Source organism: Lepus europaeus, chromosome 15 (genome assembly GCF_033115175.1).
Source record: "Lepus europaeus isolate LE1 chromosome 15, mLepTim1.pri, whole genome shotgun sequence".
Lineage (NCBI taxonomy): Eukaryota > Metazoa > Chordata > Mammalia > Lagomorpha > Leporidae > Lepus > Lepus europaeus.
In genome coordinates, this window is record NC_084841.1 from 78,407,293 (window position 1) to 78,429,827 (window position 22,535).

Sequence of the window (22,535 nt, forward strand, 5' to 3'; positions counted from 1 at the left end):
TCATCTCTGATCTTATGCATTTGAATTATCTTTAGCATTGCTCACAAGGCAGCTCCAGTGGTCTCTGTTTCTGCTCAGCTGGGCTCTGCGCCTCTTCTCCAACTGTGAAGATCAGCTTTGCATACATGGCTGCTAGCTTTTCTTTCTGGGGCCCCAGCCAGTCTGGAGTCTGGGCTCACTGGGAGGTCAGCTGCTTGCTGCCTTCTCTGCTCCCAGGAAAGCTGCTGTGCCATGTGACCTTGGAGGAGGCGAGATTCGGTCAGAACCCCCTCTTCACTCCCTCTTTCCCATGTCTTTGCTACAGCATTTCACCTGAGCCCAGAGTTCTCAGCAATGAAATGACTTGGTGTACAGTGCTATCCACATACGCCTGTTGGGGGTCTGAATTTTGGGGGCCCTTTTCAAGTCCACGTTGAAATTACACCCCAACTCAACAGTGTGAAGACCAGGGGCCCTTCAGAGGGGATTAGGTCCTGAGGACCCTGCCCTCCCGAATGCATTAGTGCATCCTAGCAGGACTCCAGAGGTTAAGGACTCCTAGTAGCACACAGTATTTGTCCCTTGTAGAGAACCCAGCAACAAGGCATTGCCCTGCAAGCAGAGACCACAGCCTCACAAGAACCTAAACCTACAGACACCCTGACCTTAGATAACCTTCAGAATGACTCTGTGAGGTTGGGAAAAGCAGGTGTTATCAACCTGTACTACAGATGAGAGATGACCTGAGACCCGGTGCCAGTTGTCTCCAATCTCATAACAAACAAGCTAAAAAATTACAGCAGTGGGAGGCAAATGTTTTCTCTACTCAGCAATTTAGGACATTGCAGCACCCGTATTTTCCTTCTTTAAAAGTGCATCGAGGCCGGCGCCGTGGCTCACTAGGCTAATCCTCCGCCTGCAGCACCAGCACCCCGGGTTCTAGTCCCAGTCGGGGTGCCGGATTCTTTTTTTTTTTTTTTTAATTTTTGACAGGCAGAGTGGACAGTGAGAGAGAGACAGAGGGAAAGGTCTTCCTTTTGCCGTTGGTTCACCCTCCAATGGCCGCCGCGGTAGCGCGCTGCGGCCGGCGCACCGCGCTGTTCCGATGGCAGGAGCCAGGTGCTTCTCCTGGTCTCCCATGGGGTGCAGAGCCCAAACACTTGGGCCATCCTCCACTGCACTCCCTGGCCACAGCAGAGAGCTGGCCTGGAAGAGGGGCAACCGGGACAGGATCGGTGCCCCGACCGGGACTAGAACCCGGTGTGCCGGCGCCGCAAGGCGGAGGATTAGCCTGTTGAGCCACGGCGCCGGCCGGGGTGCCGGATTCTGTCCCGGTTGCCCCTCTTCCTATCCAGCTCTCTGCTGTGGCCCGGGAGTACAGTGGAGGATGGCCCAAGTGCTTGGGCCCTGCACCTACATGGGAGACCAGGAGGAAGCACCTGGCTCCTGGCTTCGGATCAGCGCAGTGTGCCAGCCACAACGCGCCGGCCGTGGTGGCCACTTGGGGGGTGAACCAATGGAAAAAGGAAGACCTTTAAAGATGGCAGGTGGAGGCAAGGAAGTTTAGACTGGGAGATCATGGAACATGTTTGGATGCTGAGGGTAGACACTTGCATCAAATGATGTGGTTTCTGTGTTTGTACACTGGGACTACACTACAAAATATAGGAGAGCATTCAGTCAAAGGCAGAGGTGAGGGTGGGCCTGTTTCAGGTGTGCAGTTCAGTGATGTAATGAAACTGGAGATCTAAAAATGGAAAATAGACTTGCCCAGGGTGATATGGAGTCAGAGCCAAAATGGGATTAATAAGATAAGTTTTATTTGGGTGCAAAAATTGAAATTCATTCTTAGTTTGCTCACAATATGCATTTTTCTTGAACTTTCTGAAGACCCCCTCATGTGCATGGATTCTAATTTGTTTTACCTTAATACATTTATCTTTTAATTCCTTTTTACATGAAAAATTTGAAGCATCTCATTCTGGGTGTGTATCTACCACATGTCACCTTTCCCATCTCATGGGATAGATACCTAGGTAGCTACTGCCACAAACAGTGCAGTAATAGTATCTACATAGTCTCTGTGAACCCACACAAACATTACCTAAGAAGAAATCTCTCTGAGGAGAAATAAAATTGCTGGGTCAAAGGCATATGCATAATTTCACAAGAAATTTCTAGATTGCTTTCTGAAATTACTAAACACAAGGTTTCCCATCTGCCCAACCCACACTAGATGCTGTCCTCTGCATCACTCAGAGGTCTTAGCTGCAACCAGAACCCATTTTAGGAAAAAAAAAAAAAAAAAAAGGAATATACTCAAGGAAATCTGTACCTGGAATTTCTAGCAGGGCCAGCAAACTAGGCAGTCGGTCAACTCAGCACAGCTGTGTTGTCTAATAAATCGTCACAAAACCTCCGCTGCGAACCGTAGTGAGCATTTGTGCTTTGTTTGTAAGCCTGGCAGCTCAGCTTCAGCTCTGCAGCTCCACTTCACACCTCTTCCCTCCTGCTGCTTGGGGCCAGTGAGCTCGCCAGGGGTGCTGTTCTCAGGGTGAGAAAGGACACACCCACTTCACAAGCACATTCCTGGCCTCTGCTTACTGTAGGGTTCATCTACTTAAATCCATGGACCGAAGCAAGTCTTATAGGGCAAAGTCTGCCTGGAGCAGCAGGGGTTACAAAGATAGAGCTAGAGAGAAGAGTAAAGAATTGGGGCCAATAATGATATTTCTATAGCTAGACAGCCAAGAGTAGTGTTTAGGCATACAACCGGATTCCTCTTTGTTGCATTAAAGAGAAAAATTGCAGACGCGTGTAGAAATGACGAGGAAGACTTTATTCAAGACTCTTGTAATGGAGACAAGGACTAGTCTAATAAAGCAGAGAGAATGAACTCAATTTCATTGAAACAAAAATGCAGGAGAGTTTTTAAGCACTGGGGTGAGCTATGAAAAGGCTCTGCAGGATACTAGGGAACAGGTTGATCGATCGATATAATCATTCCTTCAGTGTTTGATGATTGGCTCTTGTCTGAGTTAGCTTTCTACCCTCCCCCACTGGGAGAAAAGGGCCCTATCTGTCTTCCTGGTCACATTTCAAAGAGATGGCTCCCAGGTCTTTGAGAAAGGCATTCCAGGATTGCTCAACTGGCAAGAGACTGGAAAAGAACTTCATCTCAAAGGGGTAGAGAAAATTGTGAAAATTTTTTAAAAGTAAATGGTGTAAGAAAAGAATAGGTCAAGGACATATAATTGGGAAGAAAAGGGTACGAATTTTAATCAAACTGAGGGAGCATCGAGGCCATTGTTATATATTAATGTTAGCCATTGCAAAACACCGAACACTGGAGTAAGGGAAAGGGTTTATTGGGGAACACCCAACAGACCGGAGTGAAGGGGCGGCGAAGGAAAAGGGGAGAAAGAGAGTATGAGAGAAACAGAGAGGAGAGGAGCTAAGAGAGAGGAGAGAGAAGAGAGACAAGAGGAGGAGAGGAGCCAAGAGAGCACAGGAGAGAAGGGCCAAGAGAGAAAAACCAAGAGAGCAGGAGGGAAGAGCTGAGAGAGCACGTGTTCAGGAACAGGCCCTTTTAAAACTTTGCCCAAGGGCGGGCAGGGAAGCAGGAGCAGCGAATCCCATTAGGATGGGGGTGGAGCTTGACAACAGAGGTTGGGCCATGTGTCCGCCTGGCTAAAATTGCGCCAGTTTCCTAACAGCCATGCTGATCGGTCCCTAACAACCACACACTGGAACCATTCTCCACTACAGAGGCTGAGCACACTGCATTGGGCTTGCAAGGTCATCAGTCCAAGTCTCCCCTTCTATTGTTACTTCCTCACGTTACTCCTTCCTTGCTTCTCGGAGGGGTCGCTTTTATTTTTGAAAGGATGGTTGCAACATCCCCCGTGACCTTCTTCAAACGGGACCTTCATTTTCCTCACATCAGCTGGTGGGGTTTGTGTCCTCTGCCCTTCAACTTGAGCAGGCTGTTGTAATTTTTTCTACAAATGTGATGACCATTCAAATGCTGTGCACTCCCACCGTTCCCCCTCCAGATGTTTGCTCTTGGAATTTAGCTTCTGCACTGTGAGGAAGTCAGTCTACTACAGACAGAAAGACCACATGTAAGGGCATAGCCAACAGCCCCGCTGAGCCACCAGCCAAAGCTAGCATTTGAGTGTGCTCAGATGCTGTTTCTTCCAGCCATTTGAGCCCTCCCAGCTGAGACCCAGACCTCTTAGGGCAGGGACAAGCCATCCCCGCCACTCCCTGTCTGAATCCCCGAATCACAGAATCCCTGGACACAATGAAATAGCTTCACATCACCAAGTCTTAGAGTGGTTTATTGCACAGCAGTTGTAAGTGGCACGCCAAGTCAATGCAGGAGGACCGGGAGGCAAATACTGGCTTCAGCTTCAGTGAGGCAGGAGAGCTCTTCAAAAGATGGGAGCTGGCCACAAAGCAATGAATGTGAAGGCTTACAATATTCTACTTTTGTCTGATCATTGAAAGGGCATTTCACATTTTTAATTATTTGTATTTCTCTGATTACTGGTGTTCTTAGTCATTTCTTCATGCATTATTTGGGCTTTCTCTTTTGTGGATTGACTATTCATAAATTTAACCATTTCCCTATTGAATTTCCTGTCTTCTTCTAACTGATTTGGAACTTCTTACACATTCAAGATATTAATCTCCTGTCTGTTTCAGGTAGTGCAATATTTCAGGTATTTCCACTATGACCTCTGCACTTGACTTTGCCATCATATCCTTTGTTGTACAGAAATTGTTAAATCTACCCAAATCAAATGAACCTCTCTCTCTCTCTCCCTCTCTCTCCCCCTCCCCCTCCCCCTCCTTCTCTTCCCCTCCATCTCTGTCTCCACAGTCTGTTTTGGGCTTTTAAGTTTTGCTTAAGAAATATTTCCCTTCATTTTCAGTTCTATATATTCCATTATTTTTGTAGATTTATTAATGACATTTAGATGTTGGCATTGCAAGGAGTTCATCCTTGCATGTGGTATAAGGTAGAGATCTGGCTTCACTGTTCTCCATGTAGGGAGTCATCTAGCACCATCTTCAGAGCAGTTTGTCTTTTATTAATATAACTTTCATCCCATAGGACAGTCCTGTTACTGTTTCTGAGGCTTCTCATCTAGTCCATTCTACTGTTTGTTTGTGTACGCATACTGTAGTGTTTTTATTCTTGGGGCCTATCTCATTTTTACTGCCATCTGTCATTTATAAGCCCTAAGTATCTCTTAGAACCATTTGCTCCCATTTGAACTAGGAAGCAAAACTTTTCAAAAGTGTAATAAATTTTCTTCAAATATTAAATTTCTTCTTAACTGCAGGTTGTCGTTTCTTAATGCGTTCTCACTGACTTCCTCTTGTCACCTAACCTTCCTGTTTTATGCTGAAATATCTGTTAATGAGATTTGTCAAAATTTTGCCTAAGCAGACTAAACAGTGATCCTGCAAGAAAAGACCAAAGTTGTAGCACATGTTTTTTGAGACATTTGCTTTGGATGCTCAGAGACCTTTCCTTGGTCTTAGCCATCATCTTCAGATGTCACTCTGAGGACACAGGTTTTGGTGTCTAAGCACAGGAGAGGCGAAAAACATTGGAACTCATTTCTTAAAAGTGGTACCATAAGGTTATGCTTGGGAACACTGGGCATATTGAACTGTGGAAACCTAGAACACAGATCCCCAAATTTTCGTTTGTTTTCATCGACAGATTTTACACACTGCCTGCCTTCTGCATCAAGACCTTAGTAATTCATGTGTTCATTTGTTCACCACATATTTGTTGAGGGTGTACACTATGTCAGATGTACACTGTGTGCTGGAGATACAAAAAATCAGTGCTCCAAATGCCTGTGATCCGATGGAGCTCATTTTATCTTCGTGGATGGTAGTAGTTACACAGATGATGTTCAAAACCAATGGTAGTGGTTGACTCTGGGGAGTGATGGAGGAAATTCAAATGGATGCATGCATTTTAGTGTCTCCCAAAATAAGGTCTTCAATGCCCCTACCCTCCAGGACCCACAGCCCATATTTGGGAACCACTATGTTGAAAGGAGTGGTTGCGTGGGCCCCTTTCACCATCACCAAGGAATGAATGCATTGTACCAGGTCACCCTGGGATAGCCTGCTTTTACACTTACAAATATTTTTAGAATTTGTACTTTTGTAATAAAATCAAACTGGCACACTAAGTCTTGCCTTGGGGAGTGCAGCCTGCACCCTCACTGTAGGCATTACTGTCGAAATGAAATGGAGTTTCACAGTGGGATGTCAGAATCCTTGTTTAATTTTATCCATATCTAGGCACACATAAAATCAGGTATTATATTTTGTGAGAGAACTGTGGAGAGTTTTGATTAATTAAGAAGAAGCAAATCCTGTAAGGCAGTCCTTATATTGAGAATGGGAGTTTATTGTGCCATTGAGATGAGCAGAGTACTGGAAGGGGATATGGGGAGAGGGTCTTTTTAAAGATAGCAGCTTCATATTTGTAATGCCTAATGTGTATGTGGTTTGACAGTTTTCAGAGCCCTGCTCATATTTTTCTTCAAATTATATCTGAGAATACTTCAGCAAGTTTATGGAAACAAGAATTAAAAGACAAATTAATCTTGATGCAAAAAATTTCAAGAGTCTATGCATACAAGGTGTCTGAAAAAGTCAATGGAGAATATGTAATATGAACAAATTTGCATAGATTTAAAAAATTTTTGCATCAAAATCAACTTATCTTCACTTCCATTTTCCATGAACATTTTGAGGTATTCTCACAGATTCTAGTTATTAACGGCAGTTTCAATTACACAAAACAAGGAGGGGCAAGGTGGCAGAATAGGAAGGGAGCACACTGATAGTCCGGGGAGAGACAGTTTAATAAAAGTGGAGATACTGCAGGTTCAAGGAAGAGTAGGGGAAGAAACAGCAGAGGAAACTCTTCCAGAACTAGTGATTCACAGAGGACCTGTGTGGAGAGCGTGAGAGCCCAAGTTCGGGACACCAGTGGCAGACTAAACACACCAGCGCTGGAACGCGAGGTGAGCCGAACCTCAATAGCCTGAGACACCAGTGGGAAAGCAGAAAGAGGAGACTAGAGGGAACGAGGCTTGAAACCCCGTAGGGAAAAGTTCACCAGGCTAACTAGAAGAGAGAGAGAAAAAAAAAAAGTGACTGATACGGACACGAGTTTCTCTCTCTCCTCTCACCTCTCAAAGGCGAGCAAGACAAAGAGCAGGTGCCATTTTAGACATACGTCATAAGCAGGGTGACCTCAGGTCTGCACCGGCCCTGAGCCTAGCAGAAACAGCTGACTCTGGGGGGGGGTGTGTGTGTGAAATAACAGGAGATTAGGATTTAATGAATGTGTGGTGCTAATGAACTGAGACTGTGAAAAAAGAGACGGTGGGGGAGAGAACTCACAGAATTCACGTGAGTACTCTCCAGAGACACTACAATTTGGTAACCTTGGCAACCCAGTGGGAGTCTGTAGGAGAATTGGAGCCCACACTGAGGGCAGCACAGATTCCCTGTGTGGTCCTTGGGAAAGAGCTTCCAATCTCTGGCTCCTGTGGGTATATCATTCGCCTGCTAACTACCTCCAATTCCATTCAGCTGTGTGGAATTACGTCCTTTTTGAATCATAAAAAAAAAGAGAGAGATTTACCACGCCTAACCTGGGAGTGTCACCTTTGACACACCCTCAACCCTGAGGAACCAAACAAAGCACTCAGGCCACACTCATCTCAAGTCTCTAAGGTTCCATCGAAAGCAGACAGTCCACTTATTCTAGAGTCACAGTATAAAAAGAAAAACACCACAGTGAAGAAATCAAAGAATATCTCCAATATGTCAAACAACAAATGCAAAAACCAAGGTAACAAGAACAAGGAAGACACTATGATGCCCCCAAATGAAAAAGACACCCCAATTCAAGATTATGAAGATAATGAGATAGAAGAAATACAAGAAGCAGATCTCAAAAAATTGATAAGAACATTAAGAAGTTCTCAAAAACAAATTCTTGAACTACAGAAATCCTTAATGGACAAGATAGAAAATCTCTCCCACGAAAATGAAATATTAAGGAGGAATCAAAATGAAATGAAACAACTAGTAGAACAAGAAACTGTGATAGTGATGAGAAATCATAATGAAATGAAAAATTCAATAGATCAAATGACAAACATATTAGAGAGCCTTAAAAACAGAATGGGTGAAGCAAAAGAGAGAATATCAGACTTAGAAGACAGAGCACAGGAAAGGAAACAGGCAAACCAAAGAAAAGGAGAGGAAATTAGAAATCTAAAACATATTGTTGGGAATCTACAGGATACTATTAAAAAACACAACATTCGGGTTCTAGGAGTTCCTGAAGGCATGGAGAGGGAGAAAGGGTTAGAAGGCCTTTTTAGTGAGATACTTGCAGAGAACTTCCCGGGTCTGGAGAAGGACAGAGACATCCTAGTACAGGAAGCTCATAGAACCCCTAATAAACATGACCAAAAGAGATCCTCACCACGACATGTTGTAATCAAACTCACCACAGTGAAACATAAAGAAAAGATCCTAAAATGCGCAAGAGAGAAACGTCAGATTACTCTTAGAGGATCTCCAATTAGACTCACAGCAGACTTCTCATCAGAAACCCTACAAGCTAGAAGGGAATGGCGAGACATAGCCCAGGTACTAAGAGAGAAAAACTGCCAGCCCAGAATATTATATCCTGCAAAGCTCTCATTTGTGAATGAAGGTGAAATAAAGACTTTTCATAGCAAACAGAAATTGAAAGAATTTGTCGCCACTCGTCCTGCCCTGCAAAAGATGCTTAAAGATGTGTTACACACAGAAACACAGAAACATGGTCATCAATATGAAAGAAGGTAAAGGAAGGAAACCTCACAGCAAAAGATCACAGGAAGCTCAATTTCTCTTTGACATAGAATTAAACTCTGATGCTCTGTTAAAGCAATGTGTTAAAGTAATCTATTATGTTCTCTTGATGTCTGTTAAATTCTAATTGTTCAAAAACAGCTGAATTTTTATTAAGAGCTATGGGTTATTTAAATATGTGCTTATTTTCAAAGATCTGAACAATGATCACATTTGGTCTATGTTATGTCATGATTTTAAGGAATCTTATTTCAACCAGATATTTTGGATTTTGAGCCTTCTTAGCATTCTTGACAGGCATTCAGAAAATCAAAGTTTCAAACAATCTGGTCTCTAAAATTTCCAGTAAATCCTGGACTTTGGTTTTTCCAGTTTGGGCCCGACTGAAAAAATTAAAGGACCTATGTCTCTCATTTTATAGAGACACCAACTAATCAGGCTATTTGGATTATATTAGAAGTACTGTCAAGATGTGACGTGGTACTAAATTTTAAGTTTCTATAATGGAAAATGCTATTAATACAAATGTTTGAGAATTAAAAAGTCTAATGATCTTGTGTTACTAGACATGATAGTTATCTTAATGAGAAAAGCCCCAGAGGCCTAAAGGGTTAAATACTTGTAAAATCCTACAGGTGCTTTCAAAAATACTGTGAAGTAAGCAGGTGCCTCTTGTTGGCTGATGAGTTTATAATTTTAAACATGGCAACTTAAAGTCTTTTGTCATCCACAGTTATATATGATTTGCTGCTCATAAAACTAAAGCGTTGTTGGTTCTGTGTTTAGCTGTCCTCCTATAGGTTCCTATGGACTTTTTCCAGCCACTTTTATTGTATTCAGTACTTTGGGATGGCTCTGTAAACAGATGAAGCCAATAATGTATTAACAGTACCAACTGAGAGAAAGTATGGTTAACTGAGGTTACTAAAAACAAAAAGCAGGCCGGCACCGTGGCTTAACAGGCTAATCCTCCGCCTTGCTGCACTGGCACACCTGGTTCTAGTCCCGGTTAGGTCACCGGATTCTATCCCGGTTGCCCCTCTTCCAGGCCAGCTCTCTGCTATGGCCCGGGAAGGCAGTGGAGGATGGCCCAAGTGCTTGGGCCCTGCACCCGCATGGGAGACCAGGAGAAGCACCTGGCTCCTGGCTTCAGATCAGCGCGATGCACTGGCCGCAGTTGCCACTGGAGGGTGAACCAACGGCAAAAAGGAAGACCTTTCTCTTTGTCTCTCTCTCTCACTGTCCACTCTACCTGTCTAAAAAATAAAATAAAATAAAAACAAAAAGCAATTCAAATCAATTGGCAATTTACAAAAAGAGTTAAAGATTTTAAAAGCTATTATTAAAATTGCTATATTGGTCTATTATGTTATATATGTGTACATATTGTATGTCCACATGGGAAAATTTTATTAAGAATTTTATTTTAATCGGCTTATAGATAAGATTGTCCATAAATTTAAGCTGCTAAATTTAATCAAAGATACATTTTAATTCGTGTGACCTGAATCTCTGTATCATATGTTTTATACTTTTTGGTAGAAAGAAACTAAAAACATTTTACATGTTTGTGCTTAAGTTTACTGGTTAAACAAACTACACCATGTTAGATATTTAAGAGGTGTTTCCAAATACATGATTCTTAAAATTTATAGAAGGCATTGGACCTTCTGGTAAATGTTTTCTTAAGTTGTTATCTAATGGTTGAAACTGTTTGCTGAGTATTCATGTGATATTGCTATTGTCAGCAAGCGATCTAGGACTTGCTCCCTCATTTCTCTATTCTAAGCCCAACTTGTTCTTTCATTTCTCTATTCTCTTCAAGGTAGGTAACTGATTCTATTATTAAGGAATCTGTAGAATGCACAATTTAATCTTTAGACCTTAGAAAAGAGATGGCTAACATTTTTCTGTACTAACATAGCCAAAATAAGAGCTTAAATAATAATCTCATAGCTAGATTTACTTCGCCATCAGCGAAGTATACAGTAAGTAGAAAAAACCTCCCTTTCAGACCAAAGGGAAAGAAAGTTTTAAAGTGAGAATATAATTTTCCTCATGGGCACTGTCTACCTTAGAAAAACTACTACAGAACATGCCTGTGACTATAGACTTGTAGTTCAGGCCACCGAAGATTAGAGATGGGACTTGGGCACTCCCTTGACTTGCATCCTTTGGTCTGCTTTAACACAAACCAGGAGGAAAGGAAAGCTAGGCATCAGAAGCAATGGGTGGCAGGCCTATTAATGGCTGATCTGTACAGTGATCTGCCCTCAAGGAGACCCAACAGGCCAGTCCACTGCAGTGGCTTTCGATGTGGTAAGCCTGGGGTTCAGCAGAAGTCAACTTGTGAAGAGCCCTGGCAGCTCTGCCAAGAGTTGGATCACTGGAAATGGACCTGCCCTGGAGTCGAAGGATGCCCAGGTCAGAGCCACAGATCTTATTGGCTCTAAGCTGAAAAGCCCTTCACTCAGCCCAACTTCCAAAGTGACCACTGCAGCTGAGGGTATGGTCAAGTAGGGTCAGCAATATTGCAGGCAGAACTGTAATTTTCTTGTTAGAGATGCCACCTGCCTTTACCTGGCCAGCTCTCCTCCCAGGCCAGCCAAGTAATGAAAGTCAACAGGGTGCCTTCCCTCAGGTGGTTTACACCTCCCTTAGGATGTACCCCATGTGAAGAGATAGATAGGTCTGGGCCTCTTAACTTACAAGGCCTAAAGCCCACCAGATTATTACCAGGCCCCTTCTGTCAGGTTCTATTTGCCTCTCAATCAGAAAACTTAATTGTAGCTTAGACAGCACCTTTCTTAGCTCCTCTAATAATAACTCTGTCCTTTGTTCTAGACCCTGTCTAGCGCACGTGGGCCTCATTCCTTCGTAATCATAACCTCTACTCCACCACCAATGGCTCTACTCCCAACCTGTGTGTACTGATGGTCCTCTTCCGCACTTAATGCTGTATAATTGTTCAGACCTGGTTAACGCCACTCTTAGGATCATTGGTTACTATCTTCACCCTGTCTTTTATGACCTTGTCTAAATATGATCAGAGTCGGCAAGCTTGGAAGGCTTCCATAACCTTGGCAACTCATGACGAGAGCCTAGGGTGGTTGCTGGCACCATAAACTAGAGTGTCAATTTGTTGGGTCAACAACAGGAGCCACTGTGCACTTGCTCCTGATGTGGGATCTCTGTCCTTAATGTACTGTACATTGTGATTTAATGCTATAACTAGTACTCAAACAGTATGTTTCACTTTGTGTTTCTATGTGGGTGCAAACTGTTGAAATCTTTACTTAATGTATACTAAATTGATCTTCTGTATATAAAGAGAATTGAAAATGAATCTTGATGTGAATGGAAGGGGAGAGGGAGCAGGAGAGGGGAGGGTTGCGGGTGGGAGGGAAGTTATGGGAGGGGGAAGCCATTGTAATCCATAAGCTGTACATTGGAAATTTATATTCATTAAATAAAAGTTAAAAAAAAAAACAGGGAGAAAGAAGCCTAACTTCATCATAAGATGGTCAAATCTTACGTCATTTCCTGAAGATGAAGAAGATTCTACACTGGGAGGATTTCTTGTAGATGTATGGCACAGACTTACTTTCCCTGGGAATCCTCAGAACAGTGTAAGCTCCATTTTTAGGTCATGATTGGTGTCATTCGTCAGCCTACACTCAAACGACAAAGTCTAATGAATGTCTGGGTATGCAAGTCCAATCCCTCTTGCAAGTGTGGTGGAGAAGGTGTAGGCATTACTGTCAGACAGCCTTGCATGGGATCCTGAGTCCATTCCTTGCTGATTGTTCATCAATGAGCGGAAACTCAACTTGGCAATTAGGATTTTCTTTATCATTGTAGGTAGTTTGAGAAGTATGATGGGATAATACAAAAGTATCTCCATTTCATAACTGGTACCCATTTCCTTCATGCCTTCCTTGGAGTCCTTCATCCCTTCCTAAGATCCTAAAATTGAAACTTCTCAACAAGAGAGAATATGGGACCAAGGAAGCCCAATTTGAGACTCATGTTCCCTAAGTGCAATAGACTAGTATAAACTCTTAGCAGCATTTGTGTCTTTAAAGCTAGTTAAATCAGTCAGGATCATTGATCATCCTTGATACAGTTGACCAGATAATACAAAGAGAAATGTCAGATTAATCTCTGTGATTTATAGCTTGAATTAAATTTACATATTCAACATGGAGGAGTTTTTGGTGAATAGCAGGACAAGGTTACAGAATTAAAATCCAAAGATGCTATAATGATAAGAAGAAAGTAATGGATTATGCCTTCAACATAGAAGGAAAAACACTTTGCCCTGATTTTCCCATGTGATCAGCTTCATTTAACTTGTCTGTCTTCAAATACTTTCTGATGTTTCCTTGATCAATCCCCTTTCTTCTATAGAAGACATGTTCAACGTAGACCAATCTGTTTCTCTTTAACAGGGACGAGTGATCCATACGTGAAGTTTAAAATTGGAGGAAAGGAAGTTTTTAGAAGTAAAATCATACACAAGAACCTCAATCCTGTTTGGGAAGAAAAAGCTTGCCTTCTTGTTGATCATCTTAGGGAGCCATTGTATATAAAGGTGAGACATCGGTTTGTTTTCTCTAATGGAATCTGGCATAGAAATTCCCGTGCGTGGTTTTTTATGGTGTCTCTCTTTCCGATGGGATTTTTCTCCAGGGGTGTATTCTGATCGTCATGACCCTATTGCGCATGTGATGGAGGTGGGAGAGCAGGGAGGGGAGCTGGCCTTCAGGACAGGACTGCTCCCTGTCATTCAGCAGGAGTCTGCAGCACAGCTCCTCCCGAGTGGTGCTGGGGCTGAGTCAGCGCACACTGGGCGCCTGTGGATGAGTCTCCATGTGCCAGCGCGCCCTCTCTTTCCAAATCCGTTATTTATATGTTTATAAGATTGACTGTTCCTGGAAATGTAGTTTAAAATGGGGGTCATAAAACGATAGGTTGGGGAGTAAACCAACAAATAAAAGCCTATCTCTCTCTCTCCCTTCTTCCCTCCCTCCCTCTCCCTCCCTCCCTCTCTTTCTTCCTCCTTCTCTCTCCTTGTTTTCCTTACTTTCTCTCTCTCCCTCCCTCCCTCCTTTTCTTCCTCTCTGTTTCCCCACTCCATTTCCCCCTCTCTGTCTCTCCTGTCCTCCCCCTTTCTCTCTGTCTCTCCCTCTTCCTCCCTCCCTCTCTCCCTCTCTCCCTCTTGGTCACTCTCTTTCTCTCTATCCCTCTCTCTGTTTTCAAATCAATTACTTTCAAATTAATTACTTAATTTTTAAAAAAATGTTTATAAGAAAGTGAGGAAGAATTTAAGGAAGTTACAAACTGAATCCTTGTTAGAATCTTAATTATTTTTTTATTTTCAGACCTCACTTCTCTTTCATTCATATCTCTGCACGTTTACATTTGGTGCTACTCTGTTCTGACAGTCTGTTCAGCCACCTGATTCTTTTCTTCTGTTACCGCAATACTCCAAGCTCTCCCTTTCTCTAAATTACCACGGTCGCCACTTGAGCCCAAATCTCATAGGATCACTCAACAACTGGGCTTTTTCCTTTCCCTCAGATCCTCAGATCATCATTGTGTTGCCTCCAGTTGTTTCCCTCTCTCACACAAAGGAAAAGGGAATAGTCAAGATGACACTGACGCTATGGCAGGAGGATGGGTATTTGGCTTAGAGGTTATGCCACTGGTTGGGACACGTGAGTCCCTTATTGGAATGCTTGAGTTTGTACTCAGCCCCAACTTCTGACTCCAACTTACCCGCCAGTGCATACTCTGGGAGGCAGCAGGGATGGCTCAAGTGGTTGGGTTCCTGCCACCCAGGTGAGTGTCCTTGGTTGAGGTCCCAGCTCCCAGCTTTGGCCATGACTCCACCCCAGCTGTTGTCTACTCCCAGCTGGGGAGTGAACCAGTGGCTAAGAGCTCTCTCCGTCTTTATGTCTGTCACTCTCTCAAATAAATTCATTAACTAAAAGTTTAAATAGATTTTTAAAAGAAAATTATGGCAGGATAATTTATGAGTGATGTAAAAAGAATGCGTTACATATACAGTTGCTAAGTTTCTAGAAATCGTTGTGGATAGACGTTATCTGAAGTGGACGGTGGCCACCAGAAATCAGTGTACATGGTGTGTGCAATTATCAGTGTGAGAGTGTTCCCAAATAGGCATTAATGTGAGAGTGTTCATAACCACCCTTCTCCCACCAAAGGGGAGATTTTCATGGTCCAAAATGCTTTTTTTCTGCTCCTTACTGCTCGAAAGAAAAAGCCACATGGGGAAAAACCAATTACCTTTATTATCAAGAACCGAGATGGAGGGGAGGAATGAAAAGAAAGGAAGAAAGCCAAGTGGGTTGTGAAGGAAATTTTACTGGGGGCAGATGGTCAGGCGAGATGAGTTCGAGCTGCTGCAGCTGGGGAGAAAATGGACGGAGAGAAACAGGTGCTAACAACGACAGCAGCCAACTGTTTGGATCTCATTACTGTCACTTCAGAGAGAAATCATGAAAGGAAAGGAATGCATTTTTAATTACTTCCATTGTGGATCCTCCCTTCTCTGGTGGGTTATTGCTCCATATAAGAAACATATGGATCTGCAGTCTTTTTAGTTCAAGTTTTATGTGTTTATTAGAGAGAGGGAATATGAATGAATGACTCTCCCATACTCAGACTCACTCCGCAAATGCTGAAACAGCGTGGGCTGGCCTGGGATGAAGCCAGGAGCCAGGAATTCCATCCAGATCTCCCCTGTGTCATCGCCTGAGTCAGCACCGTAGCCTCTCTGGGTTTGCATTAGCAGAACAACGGAGTTAGGCGCTGGAGCCAAATATCAGGCTGAAGAACTCTGATGTGGGATGCCTGTGTCTTAACTGGCATTTTTTTCCATTTTATTTGAAAGGCAGACACACACACACACACACACAGCAGAGAGGTCCTATATCCACTGGTTCACTCCCAAAATGCCTGCAACAGCCAGATCAAAGTCAGGAGCCTTGAACTCAATCTGCTTCTCCCACATAGGTGGCAGAAGAAATTGTAAAGCCACAATTTAACTTAAATCTTGCAGAAGAAGATACATGGCGAATTGTGCAAGACTTGTCACTTTTTACATTCCTACATAAGAAAAAGTGATTAAGTAAATAGAAATCTCACTGTTTTTTCAGATACTAGCACAAACTCAAAATAATATTCTATGCAATACTTTATACTTTTGTGTTTTTGAATTGATTTTCACTTTCTGTAAAATTCATGGAACTTCTTTTGAGGAAATCTCTTTTATTTTTTTTTCTGTTCTCTGTGTTATAGCCTGACTTTGGACACTCAAATATCTAAATGAAAAATGTTGGTTGAAGTGATATTGTAAGCTACTAGGATTTCAAGAACACGGCATCCTTTTCCTTTAAGATGTACTTTTTGTTTGTAAGGTAGAGTTACAAAGAGAGACAGAGACAGAGAGACAATTCCATGATTCATTCACTCTCCAAATAGCTGAAAAGGCCAGGGCTGGGATGGGACAAATCCCAGAGCCTGAAACTCCATTCAGGTATCCCATTGGGGTTGCAGAGGGAGGCCCAAGTATTTGGGCCATCATACCCTGCTTTCCCAGCTGCATTAGCAGGGAGTTGGCAATGCAGGGAAGTGAACCAAGTTCCCACACAAAGATTGGAGCTGTTTATTTGTCTCTCAAATAAGTAAATAATTTTTAAGTGACTAACATGACATCAGAAGTTATTCTCCATGGAATCAGCCAACATTGGAAGAGAAAGTTGCCTAACACGGGTTTATGGGAACATCCACATGGATGATCAAAGCAAGACCTTGTCAAGATTCTAAAACTGATATATAGGCCAACATCAAGGATACTTGTCCGTAATTTCAGTGTTATTGGCAAGGGTGACTTTTTAAAGATTTATTTTATTTATTTGAAAGGCAGAGTTAAAGAAATACAGAGGCCGAGAGAGAAAGGTCTTCCATCTGCTGGTTCATTCCCCCAGGTGGCCACAATGGCCAGAGCTGAACCAGTCTGAAGCCAGGAGCCAAGAGCTTCTTCCAGATCTCCCACACAGGTGCAGGTACCCAAGGATTTGGGCCATCTTCTTCTGCTTTCCTAGGCCATAGCAGAGAGCTGGATCAGAAGTGGAGTAGCTGGGACTCAAAACCAGTGCCCATATGGGATGCCGGCACTGCAGGCAGCAGCCTTACCCACTGTGCCACAGTGCCGGCTCCAAGTATTTGTTTTTGTGTCTACCTCTCTTCCCCTAAATGTAGGCTCCAAGAAATCAAAGATGTAGAGTGTTTTTTTCACTGCTGATTCAATTGCCTAGAATAGTACCTGGCTCATTGTAGGTACTCACCAAGTATTATTCAAATAAGTGCATGAATCATTTGAACTGCCAGTCAAAACTCCCCTGAAGCCATAACTACCTATGGACATGGCCAGCATTTGAGCTAAAAATTCCTGTTCATATTGAGTTATGTTTTCCATGACTTGTATCCAAAAGCACTTTAATTGATGCACTTCCTGATTCAGTTTTCCTTGGTAGACCATCAAATCAAAGATGAATTCATTGTTTAGAATAAGATATGAACTCACTTGAAAATAGAGAGAGGTATTATTGAGTTCCGAGCAATCCAACATGATGTTCCCTAAAGTTTCTGACTCACAGTGGAGGCTCTGTGGCAGTGAGAATCTCATCTGAATTATTCATGTTTGAGCTCCCTGGGCTCCTCTCAGAGTGGCTGCCCAAGATATATTTGCTAAATATAAAACATGCTCTGTTTCTAAAACGCAATACAAGATTTGAATCTTGCCTCTTCCCAGCCCTAGGATGTGGGGGAAAGCAATGTCAACGTCTTCACCTTCAGATTCTTTATCTGAAAAAATCAAAATATTACCCAGTTGACTGGGGCATGTAAGAATTCAAACTTTTAAATCTATATAAACCTGTAAATGTTGCATAAGCATTAATTAATATTAGCTGTACTTACTGTGACTTCCTATTTCTGTAGCCCCAGCTTGCCTCATGCTCCCTCTGTTGAGTGGTTTGTAAACTTCTGAACCAAGTGGCATCATTTCATAATGAATGGGTTCTGGTGTGTCCATTCTCTACCATGTTTGTGCCTTTGCCAGTTAATGGGAATTGAGAACTAAAGCAAACATCAAGCCTTTAGGGTAGAAGGGAAGACAATTTGGAGATTGGATCGCCCTGTTGGGCCATCTACACAAAACTATTCCCTGGACCCCTGGCTGCTATGTGTAGATGTTCCCCAGGCATTCTCGTGGATCAAGTGCCACCTGGCCTGTCCCCAAGATTTCAAGTCTTAGGATGATATGAATTGAAGAGATCATACGTGAGAAATTTTTCTAATGTTTTGGTATGCATTTATGGCATAGAATATAGTACTGCTGTCACTTGCAAATATCATGGTGTCCATTGCATAAGATTTGCCATATATGCCTGTGATAGGCCACCGAGTAGATGGCTAAAGCTCAAAAGGGTAATTGATCAGGGAGAATATTTATAGCAGGAGTGCTGAGCTTTCTACAGTATATGCATTCCTGAAAGATTGTACGTAAAGCAATGACTGCAAACTAAATAAATACAAAAGGCTTTAAGGGAACTTACTACTTAAATAAATCTCCTTAAGATTCTTCAAATCTAAGGATCCTTTTGTAATGCAAAGTATTCATCTTTTTGTTTAAATGTCATTTTTAAACATATTTTTAATGGAAGTATACCTGTACTAAGGGGGAATAAAATAGCACGTGGTTCAGGGAAGCTGAACCTACTGTTTCCTCTGAGCTTTCTAACTCTTATGCCGAGAGTTGGGTACAGGAGCACCTAGTGCACAGCCTCTTGGCCACTGGGTACTACTGATGTGCTCCCATGCCCAGGAAGCTGCTGATTCTCTCAGCTTTGTGGATTCTCAGACCCTGGAGAAGCCAAAGGCCTGGGTCTTCCATTCATGAGCTGACAGCCGTTCGTGTTCATGGACTTCAGTGCTGAACACAGCTATTAGCTATTTTAAAAGTTCAGGAAACCAAGGTCGAAACTTCATCTAAGCGCATTTCTCATTTCCCCTTAAAGGCTTTCCCTGATGTCCCTTCTTCTTTCTTTTCATGATCTCTTTTCCCTAAGGCTCTTATCAAAAGTTTTAATTACAGGAATGGACACTTGGCACAGCAGGTAAGCCACGGCTTGGGATACCCACCCACATGCTGTATCAGGATGCCTGCGTTTGAGTCCTGGCTCTGCTCCCCACCCCAGCTACCCGCTAACGCACATCCTGGAAGGCAGCAGTGACAGCTCAGTCTCTGGGTCCCTGACATCCATGTGGTAGACCCTCATTGAGTTTTGGGCTCTTAACTTTGACTTGGCCCAGCTCTGGCTGTTGCAGGCATTTGGAGATTGAACCAGCAAATGGAAGATCTGTTTCTGCCCACTCCCCCAACCGTGTGTGTGTGTGTGTGCTCTCAGATTAACTGAATAAAATTTTTAAATTTATAACGACATATCACCTATACCTTTCCTTCTTCAACCTTTGTCTTCTTTGCTAAAGAATGAGCATTGACAGCATCAATTTGCTCACCACTGTTTACTCAATACCTAGCATACAATGAGCACATAATGAGTATTTTGTCAGTATGGGCTGAGGGAATGAAGGAAGGAGAAAATTACTACACAGATGGTGGCTGGCCTGTTCCCATTTACTGGGAGTCCTTTGGAAATGACTCTAATCAACCAGGCTCTGGGCTGTCCCTCTAGCTGCCCTTCCATTCTCCGTCTCTCTCATTGGCATCTTGCCTATCTGACGACATATTGTTCCCCTCCTATGCTTACTGTTTGATCTGTCTGCAGTGCTGTTCCCCATTCAGGAAGGACTTGATCCAACCCAGCATTCAGGGATCTGCACACACACACTTTCTCACAGGGGTCTTCATGGACTCCCAAGTCAGATGTCAACTCCCAACACGCCCCTAAGCCTTTTCATGGTTCCATAGCTCTCATCACTGAACTCAACATGTGTGGGCATCTATGTGTATGTGTGTGTGTATGTGTATGTGTGTGTTTCTGTGTGTGTACATATTGACTGTCTGAGCCCTCACTAAATGTAGTATTCAAGAAATCAGAGACTTTTCCCTTAGTCTGTTACCTTAGTAAGAATGAGACAATGCAAGAGACAAGAATGAGACAAGGCAAGAGAGTGGATGAAGAGCATTGACAGAAGGAAGAAATGCATTCTCTATTTTTCTTATTGTTTTGTTGTTAGTTATTAATGTGATCCCTTAGTAACTGTTTATGACAATAAAATCTTTGATTTAGGTTTTTTTAAGATACATTTATTTGAAAGTCAGAGTTCCACAAAGAAAGAAGGAGAGAGAGAGAGAGAGGAAAGAGAAAAGAGAGAGAGAGAGAGAGAGTCTTCCATCCATTGGTTCACTCCCCAACTAGCCACAATGACCAGAGCTTCACAGATCTGAAGCCAAGAGCCAAGGAGCTTCCTCCGGGTCTCCCCACTGGTGCAGGGTCCCAAGGATTTGGTCCATCTTCCATTGCTTTCCCAGGCCATAGCAGAGAGCTGGTTCAAAAGTGGAGCAGCCGGGTCTCGAACCGGCGCCTATATGGCATGCCTGCACTGAGGGGGCGGCTGTATCCGCTACAACACAGCGCCTGCCTTGATTTAGTTTTAATATAACTTTGCAAAGTGCTTTAATTATAATATCATTATTTTTATTTATTTGTGTTGTGTTTTTAAAGATTCATTTATTTGTTTGAAAGGCAGAGTGACAGAGATCTTCCATCTGCTGGGTCACTCCCCAATGGCTACAATGGTAAGGGCTGGCCTAGGCCAGAGCTGGGAGCCTGGAACTCTGTCTGGGTCTCCCATGTCAGCAGCAGGGACCCAAGGACTTGAATGATCATCTGATGCCTCCCAGGGTCCACAGTAGAAGAAGCAGAGCAGCCGGGACTTAAACAAACTGGACCTGTGATACGGGATGTCAGTGTCACAAGTGGTGACTTAACATGCTGTGCCATGATGCTGACCGCTCTTTGTGTGTTTAAAATGGCGTTTTCCTATAATCTTACAGTCTTTATCTTCAGTTACCTAAATATGAAGAACTTGTATTATCATCTCAGTACATTATAAAAAAGCTGTTGAATTTCATACTGATGTATGAAATTTCGCCTTCAACCGATGTCAATTTCTTTACTGTGATATGCAAAAAAATATTCTAAGCCTGTGTTTCTCAGATTTTTTGAAGATTTACTATATTCCATTTGATTTTGTTCCATCTTTGTAAAAGCTCCATTTCATATAAATCAATAATGTTAAGTAAAACAATGCAATGTAATTTCCTTCTGAATGTTTTATGAGCCCTTAATAGTCCAAAGCACCAAAGCAAATTTTTAAGAAATGAAAGTAAGGAGTTCTATTGTTTAGAGTGACAGAGACAACTATATTTTATAATCAAAACAGAGATTTTTATCTATTTGTTAAGGAAATGGAACCATTTGTAACAATGCCTTGTCTCTTTGGCTTTGTAGGTATTTGATTATGATTTTGGCCTACAGGATGACTTCATGGGCTCGGCCTTTCTGGATCTCACACAATTGGAGTTAAGCAGGTAACTTCTGGACGGTTGTAATATGGCTGCACCTTGCAGTACAGCTGGGCCTGTTAATGGAAGATTCCAGCACACCTGGGTTCTCATCACTGTTCTCTTTCATGGCTGTGAGCCTGCGAGCCAGCCAGCCCTTGTCAACTCCACCTTTCTCACCTATCCAGGTGCAGTGAGAACATCTTCTTTGACAACCTCATTCAACAGCAGTTCTCCCTTAGTAAAATCCATGGTTACCTGCTCTGGCCCCTGACACTGTGTCAAGCACTAGGAATCTGGAGATAAAGGATACATTTCTTGGTCTGACATTGCTCAGATGATCATAGAGAGAGACATCTGCATCCATTGGTTCACTCCCCACATGGCCATAACAGCTGGTGCTGGGCCAGGCCGAAACAGGAAACAGGAGCTTCATCCAGGTCTCTCATGTGGGTGGCAGTGGCCCAAGCACTTGGGCCATCTTCCACGGCTTTCCCAGGTGCATTAGAAGGGAGCCTGTTTGGAAGTGGAACATCCAGGACTTGAACCGGTGCCCACATGGGATGCTGGAGTCACAGGCAACAGTTTTACCTACTATGCCACAACACCAGCCCCAAATTAATACTTTTTAAAATCACAAGTTGGTGTGTGCCCTTTCACTCTACTCATAGATCACTAGAATCTAGATGTATGCAAATAATAATAGTAGTCATATAAATACTTCTGCTGCTGTGGAAAGCAGTCAGTTGTGTGTCTCTTTGCAAGAAAACAGTAAATGAGTATCCTAAAGCAATTGCAAAGGTTCTTAAGTCTTTGCCATGTAATCATTGTAAATATATTATGAGGTTTTCCCCATTATTTTTTTAATTTCCCGATTCTTTTTCTAATCATTACAAGAAAATAAATCAAATTATAGTCCTGTATTTATAGAAAGATACTAGAGGATTTCAAAAAGTTTATGGAAAAATAGGTTTTTAATTCCTCTACTCCATGAACTTTTTGTATTTTTTTAAAA

The 22,535-nt window shown here is 42.7% G+C and overlaps 1 protein-coding gene across 5 annotated transcripts in view; it reads left to right on the top strand.

The window, feature by feature from the left end:
• The window catches only part of MCTP1 (multiple C2 and transmembrane domain containing 1), a 614,838-nt gene that overhangs the window by 346,576 nt on the left and 245,727 nt on the right, over positions 1-22,535 (top strand). For all 5 annotated transcript variants that reach the window (XM_062212394.1, XM_062212396.1, XM_062212397.1 and 2 more), the window contains exons 3-4: positions 13,350-13,492; positions 21,468-21,547. In XM_062212394.1, coding sequence (XP_062068378.1) covers positions 13,350-13,492; positions 21,468-21,547 — 223 coding nt within the window. The remainder of the gene's footprint in view (positions 1-13,349; positions 13,493-21,467; positions 21,548-22,535) is intronic.